This window comes from Neolamprologus brichardi, chromosome 17 (assembly GCF_056152115.1).
Source record: "Neolamprologus brichardi isolate AB-2024 chromosome 17, ASM5615211v1, whole genome shotgun sequence".
NCBI lineage: Eukaryota > Metazoa > Chordata > Actinopteri > Cichliformes > Cichlidae > Neolamprologus > Neolamprologus brichardi.
This window is the reverse complement of record NC_142120.1, coordinates 36127950-36143408: the sequence shown is the minus strand read 5'-3', so window position 1 is coordinate 36143408 and position 15459 is coordinate 36127950. Positions and strand designations below refer to the sequence as shown.

At 44.4% G+C, this 15459-nt stretch overlaps 1 protein-coding gene and 1 pseudogene across 3 annotated transcripts in view; both read left to right on the top strand.

Annotated features, from left to right (window-relative positions):
- The window catches only part of ipo8 (importin 8), a 34235-nt gene extending 25425 nt beyond the window's left edge, over positions 1 to 8810 (top strand). For 2 of the 3 annotated variants that reach the window (XM_087830296.1, XM_087830295.1), the window contains exons 23-25: positions 740 to 961; positions 2005 to 2134; positions 8353 to 8810. In XM_087830296.1, coding sequence (XP_087686422.1) covers positions 740 to 961; positions 2005 to 2134; position 8353 — 353 coding nt within the window. In that variant the 3' untranslated portion in view covers positions 8354 to 8810. Of the gene's footprint in view, positions 1 to 739; positions 962 to 2004; positions 2139 to 8352 lie in introns of those variants that run through there. The other variant, XM_087830294.1, reaches the window with a different exon arrangement.
- Positions 8811 to 10735: 1925 nt separating this feature from the next.
- On the top strand, positions 10736 to 11243 carry LOC102785107 (acyl-protein thioesterase 2 pseudogene; annotated as a pseudogene).
- The last annotated feature ends 4216 nt before the right edge of the window (positions 11244 to 15459 follow it).

Sequence of the window (15459 nt, the reverse complement as noted above, 5' to 3'; positions counted from 1 at the left end):
TACACAGCTACACTCTCGCCTGAAAATATGTTAAAAGTTTATTTTGTGACCCAGAAAGAGAAATATTAAAACGAAGTAGCTGCTGCCACTTTTGGAAACTGGAATATGCTGAGCCGTGCTATGAATTCTGGGAAAGGTTGGGCCACAAAGGATAGCAACTTGGCCTTCAAATGTGACCTGCAAAGGATGTGGCCTATTTTACGAGATCTCGCAAGAGTAACTCGACATGATCTTCACGTGTTGTTTTTTCTCCACTGTCCCTTGCAGGGCTCCATATTTAACCAGTTTAAAGCTAAAGATCCAATGTTACCAAAAAAAATAAAAAATAATCCTGATTGTGTGGAAATACACAAAAGACTAAGCTGACTATCATTGTCAGCTTCTTTAGAGATTTCAGCAACAACTAGTACAATGTCTCATTAGACTGCACTGTTACCAGGTTCCCTACCTGCCTAGACTGTAATTTTGTAATAGCTAAAGACTAAAGGTTACATTACACCCTCACAAAAAGATGTTGTGGTGTTCTTTCACATAGGAAAACTCTTCTGTTCACAAAGTTGCTTTGGTGTCAGAACCATAAGCAGTTGGTCTGTTGACCACGACCCACCTATAGCGACTCGCCTCTTCTGGGCCAGCACTAGTTTGTGAGCCGCTCCCCAAATCAAACTGTACGCTGGAAACAACTTCTCTTTACATCCTGGTACCTCACTCTAAATGTCTGTGTTTGTGTTTACGCCAGAGGAGATTCCCAGTGATGAAGATGAGGTGAATGAGAATTGTAACACCATGCAGCAGCAGTCCAGCATGCCAGCAGGCCCAGGAGGCGATGATGACGACGACGATGAAGATGACTATTGGGATGACGATGGTTTTGAGGGAACGCCTCTGGAGGAGTACAGCACGCCTCTGGACTACGACAATGGAGAGGACGAGTATCAGTTCTTCACTTCTGCCCTGCTCAGTAGGTCATCACTCACATGTTGGATCACCTTTACTGTTTGTTTCCGGCACACTGGGAGCAGATCTTTGGGTCCTTTAGGAAGCAGCTTGGTGCTTCATGGATCAGGCTTCAGGTGTAACCAAGATCTAGGAAGTTTCGAAAAAGGGTCAACAGCGTGGCCCCTTCCTCAAACCATGTGTGTAGTTTTTGTGCTGCTGTTAAAGAATATTGTTGACGTGGAGGTGGCTGATGCTTCACTCCCCTACTCGTCCACGCCCTGCTTGCAGTGACTGTGGTGCACTACAGCCTCTGCTTTTATACCATTTTATTCTTTACTTAAATATTTATTCGTTCACTCACTGTGACAAATACAAGACACCAGCCAATTGCAACTGCATGTTTACATTCTTGCTCTGATTGGATTCGTTGAAGTTGAAACTTTTTAATATCGCATACAAAAACATTGCAGTGGGATCAGTTCATTGGTCTGCTGTATTTATGCAGCTATTTTTCCACATAGTTTGGTAACGAAACAGGACAAACACAGATGGGGCCGTCCTGGACAAAACTGTGATTCTCAGTAACTTCTTTGTAAAGCAGTATAACCCATATATAGCAGTATATAACGCCTGCATGTTATGCATGCTATACTAAAATGAAGTTAGAATTAAGCATACTATGTTTTAATGTGTTATTAAGAGACTTATTTAAAATATGTTAACAACATTTAATGCTAAAAATTGCTCAATAAGAAGTTTTAAGCACTTACTTTTCTTCTTCCCTTGAAATGTGCTTGCAGCGATGGCCGCCACGTTCCTTAATGAAAAAACTAAAGTTCCCAAAGCTCCACCCCTTCACGTTTGGTATCATTGGAAAGCCCTAAATGTCCTCTGTAGATACCAAAAGGAGGCAATTCTGTAGTATGCAGTGCATGGGAGATATTCAGGTTTAGAAAGGTGCTCTACAGAGGACAAATTTGCATTGCTGGTAGTCAGGAGGATATATATATAACGCCTGCATGAAACCACCGTGACACTAGAGCTTTGCTGTGTGTTTGTCTGTAGGGGTCCAGAGTACTGATCCAGTCTGGTACCATTGTTTGACGGCTGCGCTCAGCGATGACCAGAAAAAACAGCTTCAGGAGATCTACAGCATCTCACAGCAGAGGAGGAGCACTGCAACTAAGGGCCAATGGTGAGAGACGACATGAGGAGAGAAGTTAGAAAGACGGGAAGAAACATGGTGAAAAAATTGTAATTGACTCGGTGCATGCGTTACCGCATCCAGGGGTCCGGGCTGTTCAGCCGTTCTGGCCGTTTGCTTAAGCCCGCGGTCCTGGGCTAGTAAGAGACCCTACTGGGTGTTTGCAGAGGGGCGCACCACTAGGGGGCTCCATTCACACCCAGTGAGAAGGGAAGGAGGGTAATGTGTTTGCCGCCGTGAGTTCAGTTGTGTGAAGCCGAGATTAAAGCTCTCGTTTCGTTTTTTCAACGTGTCTGCGGTGACCAGAGATGGGCAGTAACGCATTACTGTAATCCGATTACTTTTTCAAGTAATGAGTAAAGTAAGGGATTACTATTGCAAAAACTGTAATTAGATTACCGTTACTTTCCCGTAGGAACGCTGCGTTACTGCGTTACTAAAACCGTGATTTTTTTTGCGAGAATGTCTCATGACAGTGACGTAAGCGAGTGCGACGTTGGTGACAACAGCTGTGTGCAGATCAACAATGGATCATATATCGAGTGCAGAGAGAGTATGAGCGTGCAGCGTTTAAAGCGTGGAAGTACTGACCTTACTTTGAGTTTGTTTCCATAAAAAGTGACAAAAACATTAGTGTCCGTTGTGCGTGGGAAGAAAACTTCTTTTTACAGCGAAAAAAGACCCCAAAAATTTCAAGCAATCACCAAGTAGCTACGACGTAATGGGAAACTCACAGAGAAACTCACTGATTCTTCCACTGACCGCTGCGGCACACCTGCACCAGGGTAAACCTCCGCCTGCCCCACTCCTGCTTTACAGGTGAAAATAGAGCAACAGGACCGCTAGTCTTTGACTTTATTTATTTTCTGCTGTGTTTTACTTGCATCTATTTGAAAGAGTGAGTGTAAACACACAAAATATTTTATTTTATGAGCTGGAATGTGCAGAAAATAGGTTTAAATGTTAAACTAATTTCTTCCAGTCAGAGAATGTTGCAGATAATTTAATGTTTGCTTGATGCATAAAGTTAAAAGATTAAAACTAATAAAACAAGTTTTAAAAAGAGACTTTTCCATTTGATTACATTTTGTATGATGATTATGCAGAAAAAGTAGAATTGGGCTGAAAGATCTATCACTTTATCACCTATTCAGGTTGTAAATCGTGTTTTTAAAAAGTAACTAAGTAACTAAGTAATTAATTACTTTTGAAAATAAGTAATCAGTAAAGTAACAGGATTACTTTTTGGGGGAAGTAATCAGTAATTAGTTACTGATTACTTTTTTCAAATAACTTGACCAACACTGGCGGTGACACCTGTAACCTGGGCGCACACGACATCATTACTGTACGTGGAGTTTATGTTAAAGCCAAAGTTCTTGTGAAGAATTATTTCGGACTTGAACTTAGTGAACGAACATCTTCTTTGGGAACATTGTAGGCAATGTTAGACTTAATCATCATCTCGGCCTCCTCTGACAACCTGCTGCCTGAAAGGCGGCGGGGAGAGGGGACACGGTGCATTTATCGCAGCACATAATGTGTTTTCTGGATACATTTTTCAGCGTGTTAGTTCGAAATGTGTTAGCACCAGTCACAATCGCAGTATTGCCATGGTCTTTCCACACTCGCCACAGCTGGGGATTGAAACTAGGTCGCTCTAGAGCCCTGAGCTTTTCCACACACAGCATCAGGACACGGCACTGACAGTGGGCTATTTTAGCAATCTATTCAATTCAATTCAATTTTATTTATATAGCGCCAAATCACAACAAAAGTCGCCTCAAGGCGCTTCATAGATACAGAGAAAAGCCCAACAATCATATGACCCCCTATGAGCAGCACTTTGGCGACAGTGGGAAGGAAAAACTCCCTTTTAACAGGAAGAAACCTCCAGCAGAACCAGGCTCAGGGAGGGGCGGGGCCATCTGCTGTGATTGGTTGGGGTGAGAGAAGGAAGACAGGATAAAGACATGCTGTGGAAGAGAGACAGAGGTTAATAACAGATATGATTCAACACAGAGAGGTCTGTTAATACATAGTGAGTGAGAAAGGTGACTGGAAAGGAAAAACTCAATGCATCATGGGAATCCCCCGGCAGCCTACATCTATTGCAGCATAACTAAGGGAGGATTCAGGGTCACCTGGTCCAGCCCTAACTATATGCTTTAGCAAAAAGGAAAGTTTGAAGCCTAATCTTGAAAGTAGAGATAGTGTCTGTCTCCTGAATCCAAACTGGAAGCTGGTTCCACAGAAGAGGGGCCTGAAAACTGAAGGCTCTGCCTCCCATCCATCCATCCATCCATCCATCTTCATCCGCTTTATCCGGGGCCGGGTCGCGGGGGCAGCAGCCTAAGCAAAGAGGCCCAGACCTCCCTCTCCCCAGCCACCTCCTCCAGCTCATCCGGGGGAACACCAAGGCGTTCCCAGGCCAGCCGAGAGATATAATCTCTCCAGCGTGTCCTGGGTCTGCCTCGGGGCCTCCTCCCGGTGGGACATGCCTGGAACACCTCACCCAGGAGGCGCCCAGGGGGCATCCTTACCAGATGCCCAAACCACCTCAGCTGGCTCCTTTCGATGTGGAGCAGCAGCGGCTCTACTCTGAGCCCCTCCCGGATGGCCGAACTTCTCACCCTATCTCTAAGGGAGATGCCAGCCACCCTTCGGAGGAAGCTCATTTCCGCCGCTTGTATCCGCGATCTCGTCCTTTCGGTCACTACCCACAGCTCGTGGCCATAGGTGAGGGTAGGGACGTAGATCGACCGGTAAATTGAGAGCTTCGCTTTTACACTCAGCTCCCTCTTCACCACGACGGACCGGTGCAGCGTCTGCATTACTGCAGCTGCAGCCCCAATCCGTCTGTCGATCTCCGGCTCCCTTCTCCCATCACTCGCGAACAAGACCCCGAGATACTTGAACTCCTCCACTTGGGGCAGGACCTCATCCCCGACCCGGAGTGGGCACTCCACCCTTTTCCGGCTGAGAACCATGGCCTCAGATTTGGAGGTGCTGATCCTCATTCCCGCTGCGTCACACTCGGCTGCGAACCGCTCCAGTGCGAGCTGGAGGCCCTCACCCGATGAAGCCAACAGAACCACATCATCCGCAAAGATCAGAGATGAGATCCTGAGGCCACCAAAGCGAAAGCCCTCCGCCACTTGGCTGCGCCTAGAAATCCTGTCCATAAAAATTATGAACAGAACCGGTGACAAAGGGCAGCCCTGGCGGAGCCCATCACCCACCGGGAACGAGTCCGACTTATTGCCGGCAATGCGAACCAAGCTCTTGCAACGGTTGTATAGGGATCGAATGGCCCGTAGCAATGGGCCAGACACCCCATACTCCCGCAACACCTCCCACAGGACACCCCGAGGGACACGGTCGAATGCCTTCTCCAAGTCCACAAAACACATGTAGACTGGTTGGGCAAACTCCCATGCACCCTCAAGTATCCTCGAGAGGATGAAGAGCTGGTCCAGTGTTCCGCGACCAGGACGAAAACCGCATTGTTCCTCCTGCATCAGAGGTTCGACTAACGGACGAACTCTCCTTTCCAGCACCCTGGCATAGACTTTCCCGGGGAGGCTGAGGAGTGTGATCCCCCTGTAGTTGGAACACACCCTCCGGTCCCCCTTCTTAAAGATGGGGACCACCACCCCGGTCTGCCAATCCACGGGTACTGCCCCTGATCTCCACGCAACATTGCAGAGGCGTGTCAGCCAGGACAGCCCTACAACGTCCAGAGCCTTCAGGAACTCGGGGCGGACCTCATCAACACCAGGGGCTCTGCCACCAAGGAGTTGTTTAACTACCTCAGTGACCTCGCCCCCAGAAATTGGCGGGTCATTCCCCTCATCCCCAGACTCTGCTTCCTCCTTGGAAGACGCGTCAGTGGGATTAAGGAGGTCCTCGAAGTATTCCTTCCACCGCCTGACAATTTTCTCAGTCGACGTCAGCAGCGCTCCGCCAGCACTATACACAGTGCAGGTAGAGCACCGCTTTCCCCTCCTGAGACGCCTGACGGTTTGCCAGAACCTCTTCGAGGCAGTCCGAAAGTCTTTTTCCATGGCCTCTCCGAACTCCTCCCACACCCGAGTTTTTGCTTCAGCCACTGCCCGAGCCGCATTCCGCTTGGCCTGTCGATACCTGTCGGCTGCCTCCGGAGTCCCACAGGCTAACCAAGCCCGATAGGACTCCTTGTTCAGCCTGGTGGCTCCCTTCACCTCTGGTGTCCACCATTTGGTTCGGGGATTACCACCACGGCAGGCACCAACCACCTTGCGGCCGCAGCTCAATGCAGCAGCTTCGGCAATGGAGGCGCTGAACATGGTCCATTCGGACTCGATGTCCCCCGCCTCCCTCGGAATGCTGTTGAAGCTCTGCCGGAGGTGTGCGTTGAAGATCTCGCGGACTGGGGCCTCTGCTAGTCGTTCCCAGCACACCCTCACTACACGTTTAGGTGCACCAGGTCTGTCCAGCGTCCTCCCCCGCCACCTGATCCAACTCACCACCAGGTGGTGATCAGTTGACAGCTCAGCCCCTCTCTTTACTCGAGTGTCCAGAACATATGGTCGCAGGTCTGGTGATACGATTACAAAATCGATCATCGACCTACGGCCTAGAGCATCCTGGTGCCACGTGCACTTATGGACACTCTTATGTTCGAACAAGGTGTTCGTTATGGCCAAACTGTGATTAGCACAGAAGTCCAATAACAAAGCACCGCTCGGGTTCAGATCAGGGAGGCCGTTCCTCCCAATCACGCCCCTCCAGGTCTCGCTGTCGTTACCCACGTGAGCATTGAAGTCTCCCAGCAGGACAACAGAGTCTCCAGGTGGAGCACCTTCCAGCACCCCCCCCAGGGACTCTAAGAAGGCTGGGTACTCCGAACTGCCACTCGGCGCATAAGCGCAGATGACAGTCAGGACCCGTTCCCCGACCCTAAGGCGCAGGGAACAAACCCTCTCGTCCACCGGGAAAAACCCCAACGTACCGGCAGCAAGCCGAGGGGATATTAAAATACCCACCCCAGCCCGCCGCCTCTCACCAGGGGCAACTCCAGACTGAGACAGAGTCCAGCCCCTCTCCAGGAGACTGGTTCCAGAGCCCAAGCCGTGCGTAGAGGTGAGCCCGACTATATCTAGCCGGTACCTCTCAACCTCACGCACTAACTCAGGCTCCTTCCCCACCAGAGAGGTGACATTCCATGTCCCTATTGCCAGTCTTGGCAGCCGGGGGTCAGTCCGCCAGGGCCTCCGCTCCTGGCCGCCACCCGGCACACAATGCACCCGACCCCTATGGCGCCTCCTGCGGGTGGTGGGCCTGCGGGAGGATGGGCCCATGTCTCCTCTTCGGGCTGTGCCCGGCCGGGCCCCATGGACTAAGGCCCGGCCACCAGACGCTCGCCCTCGGGCACCCTCCCCGGGCCTGGCTCCAGGGCGGGGCCCCGGTAACCCTATCCCGGGCAGGGTAAACTGTTCCCTCTGTGTTTTTTTCATAGGGGTCTGCCTCCCATTCTACTTTTAAATACTCTAGGAACAACAAGTAGGCCTGCAGAGCGAGAGCGAAGTGCTCTAATAGGGTGATATGGTACTACAAGGTCATTAAGATAAGATGGGGCCTGATTATTTAAGACCTTGTATGTGAGGAGCAGGATTTTGAATTCTGGATTTAACAGGAAGCCAAAACAGGAGAAATCTGCTCTCTCTTTCTAGTCCCTGTCAGGACTCTTGCTGCAGCATTTTGGATTAGCTGAAGGCTTTTCAGGGAGTTTTTAGGACTTCCTGATAATAATGAATTACAGTAGTCCAGCCTGGAAGTAATAAATGCATGAACTAGTTTTTCAGCGTCACTCTGAGACAGGATATTTCTAATTTTAGAGATGTTGCACAAACGGAAGAATGCAGTCTTACATATTTGTTTAATATGTGCGTTGAAGGACATATCCTGGTCAAAAATGACTCCAAGGTTCCTCACAGTGTTACTGGAGGCCAAGGTAATGCCATCCAGAGTAAGAATCTGCTTAGATGCCATATTTCTAAGCTTTTCAGCGCCTTTTTTGATCTCTTATCAAAAGCCTCCAACGAATTTAACAAGCAAAAACAGTAGAAAATAAGTCATTCGGTTTACAAATCTTGTGGGTTTTGTCGTAGCAGGATGCCGTTTTAAACACGTTGTGTCCTGAGCCAAGTTTCATCTTGTGTTTTCAGAGCACTGAAGAAACAGATGGGCTGCAGAATCAGGAGAGGGGTCAAAGAAGAGAAACGCTGGTCTGAGCTGTACTTCAGTTCAATCTGAACGATGTCAGTCTACATCAAACCATATCTGAACAGATCCCACCAGTTCCCAGAGTTTCAGTAGACCTGGATGGAGTAGCAGGGGCTGGTTTCAAATCACAATAACTGCTGATTTGCTGCACTGCTTCAGAGCCCCACTGGAATAATACTTTCACTGGGACAGGTCCACCGGCCTGTGACTGTGTCTCTGTGTATACTTGAGGAAAAGATCTGCATTATAAATATAAATGTTCTTGACCAGCACAATTCACAAAATATTTTGTACAGTGCAGTGCTTTAATTTGTAACTAAGTCAGTCGTGTTTTGTGTTTGTCTCTCAGCGAAACTGTAAAAAACAAAACAAAATAAAACTGCGTCAGAGTGTTTTTGTATGTGCTGTAAAAGCGTCTTTCTTCTCTGGGCAAGGAGAGTCTGTCTGCCTGCGGTGTACATAGACTGTGTATGGAAACGAGATCAGATCCACTGTAATGTTACATATGTGATGTAAAGTGGGAGAGGAATTACACGAGCAGTTTTTAGTAGGGATGCAACGATACCAATTTTTTCAAACCGATACGATACAGATACTTGGATCTGAGTACTTGCCGATACCGAGTACAAAAACGGATACTTCTACCACACACACACACACACACACACACAAATACAATGAATTGGAAGACAGGTTTTATTTTATTCTCTGCCGATAAAAAATAAAATCTTAATAAAAATGACCACAAAAAAATTTCAAGTGAAAAATAAGCACTTCTGTTAAATTATTGCAGAGTCTCCACATTGTAATTTTACAAAATATTACTGAACTATTGGCACTGTCTCGAGCTTTCTGTTTAGCGCGGGATGTCCCCCTAGTGGCCAATCTAAAAAACTACAACAGAAATGACAAGCCACCCTCTGATTAATGAAATAAGTGGTATCGGTTCATGGTATCGGTTAACTTTTATGAGTATGAGTACACACACATTTTACAGTATCGGCCCGATACCTGATACCAGTATTGGTATCGGTGCATCCCTGGTTTTTAGTCATGTTGGATTTGTTTTTGTGAGGTTTTTTGAAACTGATTTAAGAAAACCATGGATGTTCACGCAATAGCATCGCAGTTCTTTCTTTACTGTCGTTACTCTTTACAGTTACTAAACCAACATTTCTGGTGTGTTGTTAAATAACCTGCTGAAATAATGCAGTTAGTCCAGCTATAAAGAATTTGCTCAATTTTTATTTATTTATCTTTTTTTGTGGATTACTCAAAAAAAAAAAAAAATAAAATAAAATAAAATTTCAGTTAAGTTAAAAACAACTAAACTTATAACACAAAAACACTTTTGACATCAGTAACAACCAAATTCATGTTTTCTGTAGCTGCATCGTCAGTGATAAGCAGGGTTTAGGGAACATCAACAGATACTTTTGGGATGTTTTGATTCATTTTTCATTCTGTTTTTGCTTCAGTGTTTTTGTTCTACATAAGTTGTAGAAGTCCTGCTGTCCTTTGGGGGGGGGGACTCTTTCAGGACTACACATTGTGCTTCTGTTGTGATCTTTACAGAATACTTGCTCACAACGAGTCGTCCTGAATTTACTCAATTTGTGTTTTTGCAAATGGATCAACACAATAGTCTTTTGCATTGATTGTAAAAATCACCACAGCAGTTTGCTCTGGGTGCTTTATATTGGAAAATACAGACTCTACCAATGCCAAGCAAGCATTTGACAATGCTGGGAAGAAACTCCTCTCTTTAAAGAGACTTCATCCAAGTGACGAAACGTTTCTTCCACTACAAATGCTACGTCTAGATGAACAGAGTCAACTTTTGGGGAATAGTAGGACTTCTTTGCGCATTTTTGAGGGAATAAGCTTTTAAGAGAGGAAGGTGGTTTGGAGGAAGTAAATACTGAAGTTAACAATTGAATGCACCACTCAGGTGCATCCCAGCTGCTACTGTAAGGGTTTGCTCACTGTTTTCAATAAAGATCTGAAGAGTTTCAATGTTTGCATTAGTTTAGTCAGATTGAGTTTGTTTATACTTTGTGAAGATGGACCACATTTTAGTTATAAATTCAGAAATTCCAAATTGTTCACATCTCTTTCTCCCGACGTGTGTATGCGCTGAAGAAGGAGCTCTGAGACGATGCTGTACGTGCAACACTTTTAGGAGATGGCGCCAGTGTGTCGCTGTACTGAAGAGGTTTCAATGACACAGAGCCACAGGGAAGCCTAAGAGAAAATGATGTTTTATCTTCAGCTTAGCCGTTGTACAGAAGTCCAAAGAACTGAAATTTTTAAGATTAAAAATCGATGATGCCCGCGTGGTTTGACCTCATGGGTCTCAGCCCCGACTCTCCAGAGGACGAATCTGGAATCAAGAAGGCAGCAGAAAACATCAAGGCCATAATCGAGCACGAGGCCAGAAATGGGATCCCTCCAAACCGTATAATACTTGGCGGTTTCTCTCAGGGTGGGGCCTTGTCCTTGTATACCGCCTTGACCTGCCAGCACCAGTTGGCTGGTGTTGTGGCCCTCAGCTGCTGGCTTCCACTTCACAGGAGTTTCCCATCGGCGTCAAGCGGCAATAAGAACCTCCCAATCCTGCAGTGCCACGGTGAGATGGACGCCTGTGCAGTTTGGTGCCATGACGGCAGAAAAACTCAAATCCATAGTCAACCCTCAAATGATTACCTTTAAAACCTTCCCAGGGCTCCCTCACAGCTCCTGTCCTCAGGAGATGGCAGCTGTAAAGGAATTTATCGAGAAGCTTTTGCCCCGGATGCCATGCTGCTTCTTTCCTCTTTTTTTTTTTTTTTAAATAAATGTGATTAAACATCATGGAAGTATATGATCAGAGTCCAACAGAAATAAGGCTAATCAGTGGATTAAAATAAATAAATAAAAAAAAATCTTAATTGTGATAATGTCCTAAACAAGTAAAAGTAAAAAAAGCACAGTAAGTTTGCTCTTTGCTCCTTGAAGGACGGTTTTACTACCAGCTGTTTTTATGCAAGGGTAGCTCAGCCTTGTGCTTTATTAATATTATAATAAAATAATATTAGTACATAAGAATGCAAATGTTATGCAAATTGAAATTCTAATTCTAATTAATGTACTCGTACGCTTGAATCTATTATGTAGGACACAAGCAGTAAAACAGAATTTGAAAAAAATAACCATTTTCTGTTGATTACATCGTAGACGGTGACTTAAATTAAATTAATAAATTTAAATAAATTAATTAATAAAATATCCGGCATATGGGGGAACCCTAAAACCCAAGTAGCTCAACATAGGAAAAAGAATCATGACTCATAATCATTTCTGTTGTGAGCTCCAGTAAGTTTTCTGTATACAGCTGGTATAAAGGTGCAATTCAGTTAATTTACCTTCATCAGCTTAAATGCAAATTAATCTTGATGTAATCTGACACTTACCATGAGCCCCAAACCAACACAGGGCTTCACTCTGAAATCACCACAGTACTACAAGCTAACCTTTTTATCCAGAACAAAAGTACCAGTATTGTCATGCAACATTTCATCACAAAGTTACGTTTCAAGAGATGAGATTAAAAGAAAATGTCTCCCCGACTTAAGATGTAAAAGGTCTTAAAAGCCACCCTTTTATGATTAAAGTGAGTGCTATGGAGGGTTTCTGTGTGTGATTTTGATAATACTTAAGCTGCTTAAATTTAATCAAAATATAATCAAACATTAGTTTAATAAAAATATAATTAAAAAAGTCGAATGAGAATTTAATCATTGGAATGACATGTTTTTAATACCCGAGTTCTGACATTTTACTGATATTGTGTGTGTCTGTACTTCTTTGCTGGGATTGTTTGTGTCGATGGAGAATGTAAGTAAGTAAAATTGTGTTTATATAGCACCTTTCTAGATAAAAATATCACAAAGTGCTTCACACAGGGATGAAAGTATAAAACAAAAACAGACAGAAGTTAACAAAATGCAATTCTAAAAAGATGTTTTTAGTTGTCCACAGATCTTAAGCTCAGTGGGAGAGACTTCCACAGTCTGGGAGCCACAGTGGCAAAAGCTGTGTCTCCCTTAGTTCTCAGCCTTGTAGGCTGAATAACCAGTAGGCCCTGATCACATGACCTCAGAGACCTGCTGGGGACACAGGGCTGTAAAAGTTCAGTGATGTAGGCTGGCGCTTGTCCATGAAGAGCTCTAAAGGTCAGAACCAGAATCTTAATATCGACTCTGAATTCGATGGGGAGCCAAAGCAGCTGTGTTAGCAACGGTGTCACATGAGAGTACTTAGATGTTTTGGTCAGAAGCCTTACTGCAGCGTTTTGGACAATCTGCAGTCGCTCCAGGGAGTCCCTGTTAGACATGTAAAGAGGGAACAGTAGCCCAATCGTGATGAAATGAATGCATGGACAACAATCTCCAGTTCAGTACGAGATACAATAGGACTTAATTTAGAAACGTTTCTTAAATGATAAAAGCAGGACTGAACCAGAGATTTAATGGGTCAAAAGTTACCTCTGGGTTCCTGATAGACAATTTCACAAATGTTGAAAGAGGACCAAGAGCATTCATTATGTTAGGAACAGGTCTGTCAGCACATACAAGGACTTCGGTCTTTCCTTCATGACGTTGGAGGAAGTTGTTGGCCATCCAACCTTTGATGGATTCTAAGCACTAATTCAGAAGCTTAGAAACATCTCGGGGTTTAAAAGAAATGTCTAACTGGATATCATCTGTGTCACAGTGGTAACAAATGTCCTCAAAATGGCTCAAAATATGCTGGAGAGGAAGTGGATATATTAAAAACAATAAAGGCCCCGACACAGAACCTTGTGGCACACCATAGGTGAGAGAAGTGGAAGATGACCTGTACTGAGAAACTGCCACAGAAAAATATCGTTCAGATACGAGGAGAACCACTCTAAGGTAGATCCAGACACACCGACCCAGTATTTCAGCCTTTCAAGCTGAATGTGATGGTTAACGGTGTCAAAGGCTGACGTGAGGTCCAACATCAGGAGTACAGAACATTTTCCTGCATCGTTAGACTGAAGACTCTAAGAAAGGCTGTTTCAGGAGAATGAGCTCTGCAAAAGCCAGACTGAAATTTGTCAAGGATGTTGGGTTTGATGGTATTTTTGAGATTGGCCTGTTAGCATTTGGCAGCATTTTTAAAATAAGCAGGGACTTTACCAGACACCGGTGACGTGTCAATTATGGTGAGCACACAGGGACCGATAGACTGGAAGACATTTTTGAATAATGATGCAGGTAAAATGTCAAGTGAACAGGACGATGCTTTCATTGAATTACAGTTTTTTACAGACGCTAGGACACATTTCTCAATACTTAGGTCACTTTTGCAAAACTCCTCACACAGTGAGCACAACAGAAGTCTATGTGGGCTAAACTGAGGATCAGTTATCATTGTTTTGGCACAAAATGCATTCAATGACTACATCTCTCAAATTTCATGAATTATTTTCTCACTCAGTCACAACAACTGCCAAAAATCTTTGTACATACAGGACATTTTGCATGTACTTACATACTGTTTTCAAAACTGTTAAACTTATGGTCAAAACAATAACATAATGCAAAACTGAATAAGACAGCAAAATTCAACAGCAATATTTTATTGAAACATATTCTAAAAATGCAGTTTAACCAGCCACAGCTGATTCTCATTTTAGATGAACATCTACACAGGTGTTACTCCTTCAATTTCATTACAAAAGGAGACAACTGCTGAATAAGTTTGTTTTGTGATGTAAACATGGACCCAGCCAGAAATGGAGAAGTGGCTGAAAGAGGAAGAAGAGTGGCTGGGAGGGGGCGAGCCCTAGATGACATAAGATGTGATGTGGATGAGAACCTGTGGCCAAATGGAGAAGACCAAGTAGATTAGCATTACTATTGTATGTGTATCAGTGGATGGTGTGTATACAAATTCTTGTATTTTGGGATTACTTAGTGCAAAAAAATAAAAGTACATAAACAAATATTAACGAATTCTGCATGATATGCAACTATATGCTTTTTGCTAAAGCATATAGTTAGGGCTGGACCAGGTGACCCTGAATCCTCCCTTAGTTATGCTGCAATAGACGTAGGCTGCCGGGGGATTCCCATGATGCATTGAGTTTTTCCTTTCCAGTCACCTTTCTCACTCACTATGTGTTAACAGACCTCTCTGTATTGAATCATATCTGTTATTAATCTCTGTCTCTCTTCCACAGCATGTCTTTTATCCTGTCTTCCTTCTCTCACCCCAACCAATCACAGCAGATGGCCGCCCCTCCCTGAGCCTGGTTCTGCTGGAGGTTTCTTCCTGTTAAAAGGGAGTTTTTCCTTCCCACTGTCGCCAAAGTGCTGCTCATAGGGGGTCATATGATTGTTGGGTTTTTCTCTGTATCTATGAAGCGCCTTGAGGCGACATTTGTTGTGATTTGGCGCTATATAAATAAAATTGAATTGAATTGAATTGAATTAAATGATGTCTGATTCATTCCAGTAACATATATTGAAATTATAAACAGAGATGTGTCCTTGTTTTACACAAGAAAACACTGTGTAATGCTACATGTTGTTAGTGTTTTTTAGGTCATTGTTTTGTGGGTGACAAAGTGTGTTTGTCGGCTGTCAACCTTTGCTAGTGTTCTGGAAGAATGAGTTTATTTGAGACCTGAATAAAGTGTTTTGGTAGTTGTAGTGCATTTTGAATGTGAAATGAACTGCTTTGCCAAGCTGAAGGTCAGTTAGGAGAATTGTGTGAAGAGTTTTGCAAAAGTGACCTAAGTATTGAGAAATGTGTCCTAGCGGCTGTAAAAAACTGTAACTACTTTTACCAGCTCTGGTAGCGAGATGGGTAAGAAACGTTCTGAGATAACAGGCCGAGCTGGAGAAGGAGCCGACTATGCAGATGCTGATGGGGAATTATTTTTTCTAGAAAGAAAGAAAAAAAATGTAAACATGGCACACAGGCCAGATCTTGTCTGAACATGTCAGAATAACTGGGCAAATATTCAGAGAAAGTAA